This window comes from Ambystoma mexicanum, chromosome 7p (genome assembly GCF_040938575.1).
Source record: "Ambystoma mexicanum isolate Mex_15411 chromosome 7p, UKY_AmexF1_1, whole genome shotgun sequence".
NCBI classification, from domain to species: domain Eukaryota; kingdom Metazoa; phylum Chordata; class Amphibia; order Caudata; family Ambystomatidae; genus Ambystoma; species Ambystoma mexicanum.
The window spans coordinates 345,816,365-345,832,561 of NC_090939.1; the positions used below are offsets into that span (position 1 = coordinate 345,816,365).

At 41.9% G+C, this 16,197-nt stretch overlaps 1 protein-coding gene across 4 annotated transcripts in view; it reads right to left on the reverse strand.

Annotated features, from left to right (window-relative positions):
• Positions 1-16,197, reverse strand: part of NCAM2 (neural cell adhesion molecule 2) — a 1,850,180-nt gene that overhangs the window by 538,921 nt on the left and 1,295,062 nt on the right. For all 4 annotated transcript variants that reach the window (XM_069636393.1, XM_069636392.1, XM_069636394.1 and 1 more), the window contains one exon: positions 14,120-14,216. In XM_069636393.1, the coding sequence (XP_069492494.1) occupies positions 14,120-14,216 (97 nt within the window). The remainder of the gene's footprint in view (positions 1-14,119; positions 14,217-16,197) is intronic.

Sequence of the window (16,197 nt, forward strand, 5' to 3'; positions counted from 1 at the left end):
AAAATAAATAAAGAATGAGAAAACAAGGCATCGCAAGGCGACTCATAAAAACATAGCGTGTTATAGCATATCGAGAGCCAAGAAAAACGGTTCACATAGGGCTTTTGAGTAATAGCTAGACATAATTGCGGCATCTGGGTTCACAATGTTTACGTGATACCAGGCTGTTTTATTGCAGAGGTTGCCAATTTATTGATTTCATGCATATGAATTATCATATAGAACCGCAGATACACTGTAAATTCAGGTTTTCACACGACAGTTTCAAGATGGTGGCAAGAGTGTGGACATTGAGGTTGAATTATCGGTCGATCCCTTTCCTTCAACTACTAGGCAGAAACAAAGGTACATCGTAGATTTTGGCCTTCCATTTACCTATCTAAGATGGCGGACGCCATGATGTGCAATCTTAACTGGACACACGGCACAAATGCATTTACCTATCTAAGATGGCGTATGCTCAGACGTGCAAACTCGATTGGATACACGTCATGACGTATACCGCATCATCACGTAAGACGCTTTTTAAGCGTCACATGCAGGGCTTGGGAAAACTCTGCTTTCCCTTGAGCGAGAACACGTGACACTTGGAGAGAACCATTGAGCGATAGGAGACACGACTGATGAGGTGAGATTCGAGTGCTGGACCGCCTTAGAATGAACGTTTGTTCGCTATCCCGTTTTCATCTACTGAGATTTTCCTCATGGTTACTTTAATAGGTCTGTGGACAGTTTCATGTGTGGCCACAATTACTTGCAGTAACAGGCACAGTTAAGCACTTCTTGTATACGGATGAGAATAAGAAGAGAGTTTTTCCAAGCAAGTGCGATTAGGTAAGCAAACCTCGGGGACAAAAAGGGAAAAAATACAGATAGAGATAGTCTGCCCTTTTGTAAAATCGGAATATTGTTTCCTTTTGGACAGTTATAACCAAGCGGGCGACAGAGGGATCATTCCCTAAGAAGGTCCCGGTGAAAATTACGGGCCATCCGCAGCACCTGTAAACCACAAGGAGCAAGGAGAAAGGTACCGTTTTACATTAATCTGATAGTAATAATCAGTGTGATCGTATACAGGAAAGACATAGCGTAGAGCAATAGTAGCTCCAGTAGAAGTGTTCAGAACAAATAAAGACTCTTTAGAATTGACATCCCGAAGGGCAATGACAATGCCTGAAATGATTGCATTATTCTGTGGTAAAGACATAGGGGTGAAGACAGAAAAGATTGCCTGAACAGACAGGTCATGTTTAAAAAGTCTTGATAACCATGTTTGTAATGAGAATTGTCTTTTTAAAAGTAGAATTGTTTGTTTGTTTTTTAGAAAGATATGAGTACGGCTAACACATGTGAAGGCATACGAAGAGATGGAAATATAAAACAAGACTAAGTGCCCTGAAGACAGTACCAACAGGAGATGCAATTGAAAGTGATTTATGTGCATTTCTAGTTAAATTATCTTTGGTCCTAGAAACACAGTTTGGAAGTGTAGGCACATGATTTTTGCCCTCACCACTTAAGAGGGTATGATTAGAGAACAGTGGTAGGAACACAGATTATCTGCCTACGTGTGTACAAAAGAGTCTAAATTGCACACCTTTTCTGTAAAGTGAGCCATACATTTATGCATTCATGTCAGTGTCTAAATGAAATGACAGTATGATGTTGTTTTTATATTGATGCATTGTAAGTAGTGAATAGTTTTGATTAAATATTAAAATATGTATATTTTTGGATGACACATGGCTATCCGCCCTCTTTCTAATGATTAAGGGGAAAACATGCATAGGTCTATAGGTATCTATTGACTCGCCACTACAGAAGAAAAATAGGAAGCTGGTCTGGGGGATTTTGTATGTTTTGTGTCGACTTGTCCTCACCCACACAGCCCCTAAAAAGAGGACACACAAGCTCTAGATAGATGAGCATACTCGCATTGTGTCAGACTTGTCGACCCCAGGGTACTCGGACGCTTCAAAGTATTTCCAAACTTCCATTCTGATTCAAAGTGTGTACTGTTGATCATATTGTAGCTTATGTTGGTTAGGATCTTTTCAGTGTTGCTCCCATAGGAATTTATATCAATTTAAGGATGTTTGCACACTTTTCATTGTTTTTCTAAGCCATTTCATCTGTCATAATTTAAAAGTGTAAAAGTTCCAAAAAAGTTTTCTCTCTTGTTTGGGGAGGAAGATTGTATTCAAACCCTATACACTGTTCTATATTCCAGAATACCTGCTGCTTACTTACATTTGTGTAGAATTGCTTCTTTGTGAGTTGAGAAATTTACACCAGACACATCGTGGTGTATGCCAGCAGGGATCTGTCCACGCAGGAGTCTGTGTATTCTTAAACCGAGAAGCAGAGCCTGGCTGCCGTATGGGCCTGTGAGCATTTCCACAACTTTATCATCGGAAAGAAGTTCACACTGCAGGAATACAACTATGACATCTTACACTGACCCGGGGGGCCTTCCACCCAGCAGACTGTTCCCGCCACCCTGCGGGTCCTCCCATTACCCGCGGGGGCGATGTCACCTACATCAAATATGTGGCTGCTAACTCTCTTCTGCCTGCCCTTTGCTTGGAGACAGTCGCAGCTGCATCAGCGGCAGACCCCACGACAGCCCTTGCCATCAGCCTGACGAGCAACTTTGGCCCACCCGGGGGCGTGCAAGGAGGAAATCGAAAGACTGGTAAGGGTACAGTCTGAGCTAGCTGTAAAAGACCACAACATACTCCGGAGTGGGCGCAGAATCGTCATTCCCACTGCTCTCCGAGCCGACGTAATCCGGACCGCTCACGAGGGACATCCGGGGGCTGAAAACACCAAAAGACAGCTACGTTGCCATGTCTGGTCCCCGTTTCTGGACTCGCTAGTAGATTAGTGGGGCAAGAATTGCCTGGCCTGCCAGTGCACAGCACCGGCCGAACCCCCGTTCTCCCTACAGCGTACCCAAATCCAGAAAGGCCATGGGAGAGAGTAGCCATTGATTTCTACGGGCTGCTAGAGTCCGGTAAGCATTTCCTCCTCCTCATCAATGAATTCTCCTATTTCCCCATCGTCAAAAAACTCACCATCACCACGTTTCCCCAAGTAGCAGCCACCCTGGATGAATTACTCAGTGAATAGGACATCCCAAGAATAATCAATTCCGACAACGGACCGCCGTTCAATGGACATGAGTTTGAAGCACTGGTGAAGCATCTGGGGTTTAAGCACTTGAAGATAACACCCCGGTGGCCGCAAGCAAATGGGATGGCAGAATGCTTTATGGCGTCCATAAAGAAAACCCTTCAAAGGGCTTGCATAGAGACCACCAATCCGTATCAGGCCCTTTGAAGGCTCCTACAGGACTATCGCAACACCACATACGATGCTACCAATAAGACCCCAGCTGAACTCATGGTTCGATATGATGTCCATACTCGCATTGTGACAGACTTGTCGACCCCAGGGTACCCGGATGCTACAGTAACCCAGGGAGATGCCGAAGTGAAGGAAAGGATGAAACTGGAATCTGACGCTGTATGCCGCACCCAACCCAAAGACTTCCAGTTTGGGGATGAGGTTCTATTACAACAACCTATGATAAAGAAGACAGACTCTCGATTGCCTCAAATCCCATATGTGTCACCGCCATCAAAGGGACAATGGTGACAGCCCAAAATGAAGATCGAGCCATCACGAGAAACAGTTCCCTCTTCAAACACTATGTCAAAAGGGAAGATAGCGAGTCTCCCCTGCCAGACCCAGACCCAATACCGCGGGAACCACAAGATGACCTATGGCTCCCGCCAGGAGTAAACGCGAGTCAAGGGGACACAGCAATCGATCCCCCAAGTGAGGGAGAAACGGGTGATCGTCAATCCAGACCAGAAAGAGCGATGAAGAAGCCATTAAGATGGGTCGAAGAATGTTGACCCGGAAGTTTGAACATTTGTTCAGGTGTGGTGTTACCTGTCCCTGCACCTTTAAGGTGCACACCTGCCCAGTCAGGGGGCATAGTTAATGAAGGGAGGTAAAGGGGAGGACTGTTGGTGCTGTGATGCCAGTTAATGCATGAATTTAAATAAAGAAACTACTGTATGTCATCCCTCTGGCTCGTGTCCTTTCTTACTTCCATAGCCCAGCCACATGTTTTAGAGACTATGCGTTCCATTGCTTAGTATAGTACTAGTGTAGTGTACTAGTGTAGGGATGTCATGTGAGACCTGTGTGCATGCGTTGTGTGAGTTAATGATCTGCTGTGCCCTCATTTGCAAGGAAAGGCTAAACATGTTAGATGTGAGCAACCCTTTGGGGTTTTCTTGGTTTGTGTTCAGTGGACTTGGTAATCATTGTGAACTGGGATTCATGTTGTATATATGCTGGTTTGTTTTTGCATAGGTTGACTGCATGCGTGCAATGAAGTGCTACTGGTGAAGTGAACGGATGGAATGTTCTGTTTTGTTAATCACTTTCAATGGGATTATGCCATTATGAAACGTTTCTGTAAATACGGCCCAGAGACTCTGGATGATGATCAGGACAGGTTAGCTGTGGACCACATGTAAATGTTCAGATGCTCTGTTTTATGGGTTATTTTGTATTTGTATTTGTATTTGTTTTTATATAGCACCTTAATCCAAAGAAAAAAGAATACATCAAACATGGAACTGTAGAAGCAATAACAATATACATGAATCAAACCGGAAAAACAGTATGTAGAAAAATGTGCATGAGAAGGAAGAGCACAGGAGGGGCTGGGGAAGCAAAGAAGAGGGAGAGAAAGTAGGGAGTAAAGTGAGTGGTAGGAAGAGAGGAGATCTTAGGAAAGATGGGGAAGATACAGAGAACTATGACAGGGAACTAGAGGGAGAGAGAGAAAGGTAAAAGGGGAATAAGGTGTCAGGAGGGGAATAAAGAGGGAGTGATTTCAAGGAGGAGCGGAAGGAGGAATAGGTGGGATGAAGCGGTTAGAAAGAGCTAGGGAGTTCCAGTGTAAAGGGGCAAGGAACTGAAAGGAGCGGAAACAAGAAGAGGCAAAAGGGGGTGGGGCACAGAAAGTAAGAAGAGATCAGCAGAACAAACTGAGTGTGAGGGGGCGTAGAATGAGAGAGGAGAGGTATGGAGGGAGCAAGGTCATGAAAAGATTTAAAGACAAGACAAAGGAAGTGAAATTTAAGTTGGGAGTGGAAAGGAAGCCAGCCTAGGTAACAGAGTGAGTTGGAGATGGAGTCAAGGGTAGTGAGAAGTCAGAGGGTATATATGGCAGAGTGGAAAAGGGATTTGGGGGGGCAAAATGGGAACCGTGGAGACCGAAGAAGAGAGAAGAGCAATAGAAAAGGTGAGAAAATATGAGGGAGGAGATTAAAAGATTGGTAGCATGGAAGGTGAGAGAAGAACAGACTTTAAGGATATTAAAGAGGTGGTAGCCACATGCACAGGAAGTAAGGGAGATATGATGGGTGAAGGAGAGGGAAGAGTCAAAGTAAATACCTAGATTACGAGCATGGGTGGAAATAGGAATATTAGAACGCGAAAAATGAATAGATGGAGGAGGACAGGTGGGAGGAACTGTGTTAGAGGGAAATAATAAGGGCCTCATTACACGGATGGCGGAGAACCCTGGCGCTATTAGCGCCATGGTTCATGCCGGTAAAATACCGGCACCGCCTTGGCGGAAAGGGGAATTACCGCCCCATTCCAAGGTCGGCGGGGCGGTAATTCCCCCTTCCACCATTGCCCTTCCCCATTCCCATTATTGGCCCATAGGGCTCAATGGGAATGGGGAAGGCGCTAATTACGGTACCGCAAATTGCGGTACTGTAATTAGCTCCCTGGGTCCCTTTGCAGGTTGGTTTTTAACGCCTGCAAAAAGCAGGCGTTAAATCCCCCAACCCGCAAAGGGACCTCGTAGTAAGGCGGTAAGGATTTATCGGTACCGGTATTTTACCGGTACCGGTAAATCCTTACCGCCATCCGTGTAATGAGGCCCTAAGACTTGAGTCTTGTCTGTGTTAAGAGAGAGATAGTGAGATGACATCCAATTTCTAATGGCTGTAAGACAGAAGAGAGATCTAGATGTAAATCAGGGGTGAATGAAGAAAAGGAGAGAAACAACTGGGTGTCATCAGTGTAGAAATGGTGAGAGATTACAGAAAGTAAGAAAGTCCAGAAACGGAACCAGTTAAAAACATAGTCGGTCTATGCAGTTTTGCATCAGGGCGATGTGTGACGTATTCCTCTGTCCTGGTGTAAAAACGCATTGAAAATATGGGTGTTTTTTTTTTTTTTTTGCAGTCGGACAAACATGAGAGATTATGTAACGTCATCTGTTGTAATGATGGGTGTCAGAATGTCCCCGCCTGGGAATGCTCTACCCATTGCAGCTACACCCTTTGCCTGGGTGGTGAATGCCCCAGTGAGCCACTTCACCTTCACCCATGTCTTCTACTTGATCACAAAGGTCTTAATAAAGGGCCCCTAATTGATCTAACTGCGACTACCCTGATCTCCATTCTGGTCACGTAACCTTGGCCCTGCAAGTTCCCCTTTCTGCACGTCACCTGTTGTGCTGCTCAATCCCCTGTTCTGACACACACTCAGATGCCAAGCTGTAAAACAGGCCAACACAACTTCCTGCATTAGAAATGCAGGGGATCTATCTAGATACCACTCGCATGTTAAAAGCTAGTGGAATCCTCACTCCCCATGCATGCATGACATTTGCAACAGTCATCCGCATGGATGCATGGGAAACTCGACACTCAGAATAGCATATCATCTCAATCAAACAATGGAGATAACAGGGCGCATGATATAATATAGTGCTGCGACCCCTCAGACATCTGAGCGCTGCTTTTTATTACTCATGGTGTGTGGTGCTCATTTATCAAGCTCGGAAGGACGAAGGGCCCGCATGGATTCGAACCTGCCTCTGCAGGCTCTGCACTGATGTGAACACGGGCGCTCTACTCGCTGTGCTATCAGACTGGCTTATATAAGATAAAGGGGTGCCGTTTAGAAATGAATCTGCTGCAGAGCCGCAACATGTTAGTAGCTTTATATGACTGCCTGGTAGATTAGCGTGAGCACCGAAATAACACGTCGATATGGTTGGTTGGATCTAATTCCGCAAGCATCATTCTGCACCACTAGTTCCCTGCTTTATTGCACTAGCGGCTGATTTATCACTTTCAAACACCTACGTCTGGTCTCTTGAGGGTCACTGTCAGTGGAGACAGATGATTCTAGTTATTAAATAATGGTTTCATAGAGCTGTTGGGACATATCGTCAATGAAGATACGATGTTGAATCTGTCAACGAGGGACTGCAAAGGCAATTTATTCCATGAAATCTTCCTTTCCCATCAGAGAATATAGCAACAGTAAAATTGTCAACAATTTAGCTTAATTGGCATTCAACAGTGTGAGTCTTCTTCTGTGAGGCTTGCAGAGCTGCTGAGAAACTCCGGTACAATTGCCAAGTACGTCAGAATGCCACTATGCTGTGCACATATGCTAAGCCGTGCTGGTGCACGCAGGGGTGTTGCTAGGTCTGTAAAAGATCCGGGCTATGCTAATGTCTGGACTGTCAGGGCTCGGGGCTAGCTAGCCTTTTGGTCGTAGCCCCTGTCTTTCTATCCGGCCTACACCCAAAAGACCAGAGGCTTTAGCCCCCTCAGCCCCCCCTAGCAACAAAACTTTTGAAAGTGAATACTCACATTGATTTCTCCCTCCTGGTAATGTGGCACCATTTGATCTTTTCATGTCCAAACTAGCACCACAGGCGCTTTCAGCAGCCATCTACAATTGCTGTATAGAAGCTGCAGCCCTGCGGTGAAAACCAAAACAATGAGGTGGCACTCCTGTTAGGGTGACCAGACGTCTGGGTTTTCCCGGCACAGTCCGGGGAAATCACCGGACGTCCCGGGTTCCCGAGAGTTTTTTTGAGAGTTTTTTTTTTATTTTATAAACCCGTCCGGGGTTTTGGTCATGGTGCCTTTTTTGTCGGGACCCGATTTTGGAATCCCGAAATCGGGTCCCAGCACATCTCTTCCTGCAGGAATGGGGGCGTGAAATGCTATTCACGCCCCCCCATTTCCTCCCCCTTCCCCTCCGCGGCGCTCTCATCCAATGAGAGGAGTGTGCATATTAGCACACCCCCTCACCACCTCCCGCAACAGGCCAGCGACATAGAAGTAGGACTGAAGTTATATGTGCATTTACAAATGCTCGTCCGGGTTTTTAAAAAAAAACTGGTCACCCTACTTCCTGTACCTTCACTCTGCCTTTGTTCCTCTTCTCTACACTTTAATCTCACTCTTTGATTGCTTAATTGCCTTACGTTGTAATGTTGGTGCACTTGCAGATCACAATAAATAAATATTTTTGTGAAAAAGCACCCAATGAAAAAATAACATTATTGAGACTGTACCACTGGTAGACGTGGCAACTATTCCTTCTCTAATAAACATTGGCACAGCTATCTTCTTGCCCAGCAACATTAATCACTTCTCCTTCACAGTTGACTCCCCTCATTTCAACCATTTGGTACCTACATTTCTGGGGCCACTTTAGGATGACACCATTGAATTTGTATGATACAAGGACTCCTAAAAGGTATGTTGGTCGTTAACAAACTTCAGAGAATGGGATGCATAGTGGCCAGACAGTAACTGAAACAAATAGCGTGCTTTAGCACCAATGTAGGGCAAGGGCGCAGAACAATGTCTCTGAATGTGCGAACAGCCCTCTTCAGGGACAGCGTTATATCATCTAGTATTGTGTACCTGCTCTTCCTGTTACCAATCACGTTACACAAGCTGCTGTCAAAATGTATCTGGCATACAGTGGTCGCCGTTACTCTGTTTAAAGCGTCTGGGAAATTAAACTGGAGATGTCACTGTGGGAATATCTGTGTATGAAGCCTGGAAATAGCAGTCTTATTTTTATCAAGACATAATCACCAGATGCCATTAATCACTTAAGGTCTTTGCTAAGTGACTCACTGATATTAGTCTTGAACTACGTAATGTATTTTATGTCATTCATGCATTAGGGTCTTTTAACTTTCTTTTTATGTTTATCACGGATCGTGAAGTATTTTGTAAAGTGTTTAAATATATTCCGAGCTCTGCTTGTTCTCTTTATAGTGCTGATTGTGGTATTGATAAACGTATATATTCAGAAAAAAATGTAGCATGTCTGCATAGACCAACCGTCATATCCGTCATTTCTTTAATTGCTCTTTGAACAGTATAGGTGAATGCACATTGTAATGGAATTGGGGTTATAAAGGAGAATTACACTAATAAAAGAGTTTACATTTGCAACCAAAATAATATTCTCTATAAGCGTTTCTTTCTCATGATTTAAATAACATTCTCAATGAGGAATGCGGACTTTGTAAGCAAGCCCATGCCCTAAGTCCCATTACCCCACTCTTAAACACGTTTAGACGGATTCAGGCAACAACAGCCTTATAACGCTAATCTCCTGTGGATATATTTGACTAAAATGTAAACATGTTCAATAGACCATCAATGTATATCTTTATATCATCATAGCTATTGTGAAAAACAACACGGTTGTTTTATTTCCAAAACTAAATCAGCTAATTCAAAAGGGTTTCTCGTGCATGCAAACATTTACCATGAAGACTACAGAGTTATACGCATTATATCGTAATATTGTGCAAGGAGCTGACAGAGAGAACGTGTTTAATATTTTATATAGATTGCTTTACATGTGTTGATAGCACTGCACTTTATTAAATTGCCATTACCAGTAATAATTACAGAAATAGCATGTGTTCTATTTTACATATAAACTCGAAATGGTCAACTTAGTTTGACAACTTGTTAAACTTACAATGTGTGTTTATGCAGGGCTCAGCACTCAGGCGACACGGAATGCAATAGACAATTGTCTCTAAAGCAGATGTCAGTGTTAATCAGTGACTACCCATTAAACAATATCAACATGCACAGTTGTATTTACCCACTACAAATATTTTGTTTCAAAATACAAATAGGGCTATATTTAAGCTACATATTAGATTTATCTCAATTTAGTGGACTTGTATTTTTTAAAGAGAAGAGTAAGTTCATAAGGTTCAGAAGTCTGCAAAGGCAGTAATGACATTTTCAGAAGAAGATGGGTATACACAAACACTGAACCTTGACCTGGCAGAACCATAAGTCCTCTTGTAATATGAAGATCTTCACATCAAGTAGCCCCTTACAAAGGGTATTTTGTTTTGAATAAAGTAGTTTTTTTCTGCATATAGCAAGATCCAACAAGACATGTCAATTGTACCAAAAATATGCATTTAAAGTGCCAAAAAATGTAATAAATTACTAGCCATGAATTGTAAACCCTTGTTTGATGAAAAAATAAAGACTAGATTTGAATTAAAGCTATATTCAAATACATGAATTATTAATACATTCACAAGCTTTAATACACCTATTGCGCCTGCAGTTATAGAAACATGAAGAATGGTTCTGAATTCAGATTGTTTTGTAATTCAGCATATATCGGTCTTTTTAATAGTGCAGGTGGATACAGGTAATCAAAAGATAATGACATATTTCAGTCAAATTCCATCATTCTCCCTGATAGGTGGGCTTTCTCACAGCTACATATGTCCCCTTATGACATAGTAAAATACATTGGGTTAAAAGAAGGAAGGAGGAAGATTATTTTGGGTGTGCATAAGTGAAGTGACCCTGCCACACACTCTGTCTAATCCAACATGCTGCATGTGCAGGATTTGTTGGGTATTCAAAATATAACAGATAAGGAGAGTGGGAGAGTTTTGGGGAAGGCAGAAAAGGAAGCCAGCATGTTCAACTGCAGAAAAAAACTGATTGTGCTCCCACCCATATGTAGCAGATGAAAATGTCCCTGTGAAATGCCTTTTCTAGAGAGAAGTAATTTCAGAAACCTTTCCAAAAGACAGTTGAAATTTGCCTAAGCAGGATTTGGCACCAGTGGGACTGAAAGGAAGAGACTAGCTGGTAAAGTTGCCTTCATCTGTTAATGTCCTGACCTGTCCTGGGCCTTTAAAAGACAAACCAAAGTTGAAAATCATATCCCCAGAGCATTATAATTAATGTCCCAAAAATTAAATATATTCCAGATAGCAATTGAAAGTATTCTGGGAGAACCCTGTTTACAAGCAATGTCACAAATGGGAGACTGGGTTTGTATATTAAACTTTGTGTAAGTGTATTTACAATAAGATGCCATAGGAACTATGAGTGTGCAGTGAATATTAGTCTCTGACAGTAATGATTTAATTAATTTAATGGGTTCCATTGGAGCAAATCGTGCTCGTTTTCTGGAAACAAACTCCCTGTATTTTCATGGAATATTGCTATTGAGTTCCCCAGCATTGAAAGTTAGGGGGCAACTTTTAATTTCTTGATTTCTCATTTGCAATAAAATAGAATATTCAGATTAAGAATAGCATGTTTCTTGTCTCAGATTTTGGGGTGGTATTACTGTGGTTGTGGGCATTATGTAAATTAGGACTATTTTTATGTAAACAAGCCTTGACTACTGTAATATCCTCTGTTTATGCCTCATCTTTATACAGCTCAATAATGTCAAGCTATTGAGAAGTAAGCAGCAAGACAAATCTAAGGCCTCACACCCACCAATCACATTATATCAGAACTCTTCTCCCTCTATGGGTTCTCCATAAGGGAACACATATACATGTCAAATCCTTTGCCTCATCCAATGAGGTTTCTAGAACATGGGTAAACAATGACTCTCAAGATGTGGGCAACACCATTACTAATTCACATTTAAATATTCATATTCTGAAGACATATATAAGGATCACAACAGCAATCTGGATTCACAGGTTGCAGTAATCCCACATAAATAAAACAAGACACGGGAAACCATCCCCAATACTTTTTGTTCCCTTGCAGAGATCTCCACTCCTAGCTCATGTCAAGCATTTGTCCTCATAAATATAACATCCTTTAAATAGTTGATACAGATCTAAAATACATATTCAGATGGGGGCAGAAGAACAAATCATGTACATTTCAAACTATTCAGGTCCTTCTTCAGGGCAAGCTTCAGTTTCCTTTCTAGTATCTCCACATCTGTCAAGTAGATTGTAAATTCCCAAGAATTCATACCACATAATGTGGCAATAAGACCTGAGGCGGCGGGCCAATACCGCCCCAGGTAATGGCCCCGGGGCCGTAGTTACAGACCCGAGAGTAGCAAGGGCCGTGGCCGTAACAAAGCCCCGGGGGCATTACCGTGGGTGGTATTGGCCTGCCGCCGAGGGTCTTATTGCCATTACTACCCCGGCCCATTAGACCGGGGTACTAATGGCATTTTTTCTGTTTAGAAATGCTGCCGCGTTTCAAAACAGAAAAATGAAAGTGAAAAAAATGGCCGCCAGGAAAGGGAAAACATAGTCGGTTTTCTGTGTCCATGGCAGTCATCGGGAGCGGATGCGCTGGGAACAAATGTTCCCAAGAAAAGAAGGAAAAAGAGGGTAAGTGGGGTTGGGAGGGGGGAAGGGAAAAAAAAGAAAAAAGTACTGCAGCTCCGGCGGGGGACGATGGAAGCCTCCAGCCATGTGGAGGCTCGGAGCGGGGATGGCCCCGTTCCGAGTCTCCACATGCCTGGAGGCTTCCATTGTCCTCAGCCAGAGACCAAGGGTTTGAAGGTAAGTGGGGTTGGGAGGGCAGGGAGCAGGGAAGTTGGAGGAGGGAGAAAATAAACGTTTTACCTGAGTCCCCAGCGGGGGACGAAGGCAGCCTCCAACCATGGGGATGTTCGGAGCAGCGATTGCCCCTTTTCAAGCCTCCTCATTGGCTGAGGAGCTGCCACGCCCCTCGCCGGGAACAGAGAACCCAGCACACATGGCGTACACGGGAATACCGTGTCGTATGGCTCGGAAAAGAGCCCATCAACACATTGGATTCCCGGTGTGCCGCGTGTGCCAGGTACTAATGTGGATCCTACGATGAAGAGAAGTTAAAACAATGGCCCAACAATAGATTCTGGACATATCAATTGTGTTGGAGAACACAATATTTGTACAACAGCGGCTCGCTTTATAAAATAATAGAGGATAAATAAAACTCCTTCCTTCAGAGAGTACAGACCATTTGGTTCTAGCATCTATGTTATCACTTCTTTCAGAAAAATAAGTTGGGGCAGGTCTCTGAGTGCTGCCTAAGCCCTCCTGCGGAGTGGCCTTCCAAAGGCCACAGGATCCCAAGAAAACCAGCTTTTTTCAGCAAACAATCTGAAAACTCTCTTCTTCAGGAAGTCATTCAGCCTTGATGCAAAGGTGGTTTGTACTCATCTGACTCATACATGGTCCAAACCTGATTTGACATGACAAACCCTTTTCCTGGATTTTAAAGTTGTGTTGTTGTCACATGTACCACTGAATTGTATTTTCTCTTTGTCCAGTTTTATTCTCTGATGAAAGTCTCCAAAACCAGTAAAAATTCAGACTAACACTTGCCTCTACCATTTGCTTTGGATGCACTATGAAAGAGCTATGCCCATGACTTACATCTTACGAAAAGCACCAATAAAAATGAATACACATTGACAATACTACCCCTGTTGTTCTTTCCTGTACCGCAGAGATTATCTATCACTCATTTGTGATATCAACATGTTTTATGATGTATTCGTTTATGGACAGGTTACATTTTGAAAACATGGAAATTACATATCAAATGTCTACATTTTCATATAGGTTGTTAGGAGAACCAGTGCCTTGAAATGTATTTCAAGATTTTTCAAACACAAGTTTTTATGTATACCATAGTAAGAATAATGCAAAGAAAATACAGATGTTACTTTTTTCAGTTCAAGATTGCTTTGCAGTGAGGTTTTTTGTTAGATTATAGTGGTCTAATTCAAATAATATGAAGCGGGCCTTTAACCAGAAATGAAAGTACCAAACCAATAGTACTTAAATGTAGGAAAGAATAACACAATTTCTAACTTCATGAAGACCATAACTCATGTTTAAAAAAAAAGGTGTAATACCATTTCTGTATAAGGTATTTTCTTTTTCTGAAAATTGAACATTGAATTTATTTTATGCATACAAAGATAACATTTTACTTACCTGCCAAGGCAAGTGTGTACTCGTGGAACCGTGTGCCTATTCTGTTTGTAGCCGTGCAGTTGTATCGTCCAAAATCATTGTCAGAAAGCGGAGTGATCTGAAAACAAAATAAACATAGTCTGCTAATGTTCATAGTGTGACACATATCTGACATTGGATATTGGCCATTGTTATTAGCATGTTTTTTAATCATAACCAACAGATATGGTGTAAATGCCATCATGTCCTCCTTCTGGTTAAAAACAATGGACAGGTTTATTGTTGGTGGTATTTTTGTTTGGTGATTTGGAGATTTAATCCATCACTTTAACTATGACCTCTTGATAATGGTCGTGTATGGTAGCTTTTATGTTTTCTTTTTGTTGCTTTAATGTCTCTGTTTGGTCTGTCCTTGTGTAGTGCAGCACTGTTAAAATAAATGTCAATGTCACTATAAAAAAATGTTTAAAAAAATATATATCTCAAGATACATATTCATAATCATGATGGGTATTCATTATTAATAAGATTTCACACTGGCACTCATGGGTTGTGCCCTAAATTCAGCAACACATATCATTAAAAGGCTTTGCAAAGTAAACCACATCAACCTCACCCTCATCGAATTGCCCTGTCTTCCCCTGTAAGCATGTATCACACTTAAATCCTGCTGCATCATCTATAAGGCTGTCACCCTTAAGTCCCAAAGGTTCCTCACTGAGAAGCTCAACATCTATGGAGGGCCATGATCCATCAGAATTCCAGTTATATGTGCAGAATGCAACGCCATCAGTGGAGGAAGGAAATAATCAGAAGTAAGGCCTTCTCTGTTTTTCCCCTAGATTCTTAAACCTCCTTCCCGTCAACACCACACTCTCCCTCCGACTCCTCCTTTTCAGGAATGAGGTTATTAAGGTATTTGGGTACCTTAATACTAATTTGCTACTTAAATAATGTGCTTAATTTTGAGACTACTTCTGAGTAAATAAAATATCTTGTTTTTTTTCTTTGGTTTACAGTATATTATACCTGATTTGAGAATTTGGCTTTAGAACTGGGGGAATGAAGCAGTAACATGATTGTCTTTATAGTGTTACTCATGGAATGTTAGATCTTGGTGAGCCCTCCATTTTGTTAGGTTTTTGTTGGTTTATTCTCGCTGGCAATTCTGAATATAATTATCCAAACACACAAATTACCATCTTGTTTAATTTTGTATACAGGGTCTTGTATCAAGCATGCCTGAGTCTTGATGAAGGTGTTAAACTTGGGATACACCGAGACTACAGACAATGCACACCCTGTTGGGTCTAATTTTGTAAACTGTTCTTTATGATATTACAAACATAGTTTGTATTTACTTGAGTTATGAATGCATGTGTGTCCTTTTAGAATATGGTCCTTACTAAGGGTATACATGTTGTGCATTTTCACTCTAATGCTATTTTGAAGAATGCTCATAATATCTGATTGAATATTATTTTTTTCCAGTAAAGTTTGCCTTAATATGTCCATTCATGTGGTTCATCGAGCTTCAAGATATAATACATTATTTTATCTACACATCATTGAGGAATAATATATTAAGAAGGAAAACAGGATTGCCAATGACGAATCTGTATTTAAATAAAAACATGATTGACAATCATTGTCTATGAAGAGTATACTTGTATCATTGTTCAATATGCAGCAGGGATAGTTTATTGTATAGTAGCCCCAGTTCTGTATTTCATAGGGGCTAAATTTTTGTGCATAGATGTTTAAAGGAGAGAACACTGACATTCATTTTAATCACACCATGTGTGCATTCCTCTGCTGAAAGTTAACTGTGTTGCCTTACAACTACTGCAGTGTTATTAGGCTGACACAAATATTTAAATGTGTGTTTATCGATGCAAGTCATTGTGATGAATTGCCAGCTGGCAAGGGTGTGTTGGCTTTTTTATTTTTATAACATATTAACATATTTTGGAAAAGGAAATGTGCTAATCCGATTCCCCTTTCATAAGCTCCATACCAAAAAAATAGTAGTATCTGTGACCTGCTGCATCAGTAGCCTGATTTACAGTTCCTACGCTACCAGTGAAACAGAGCAGGTT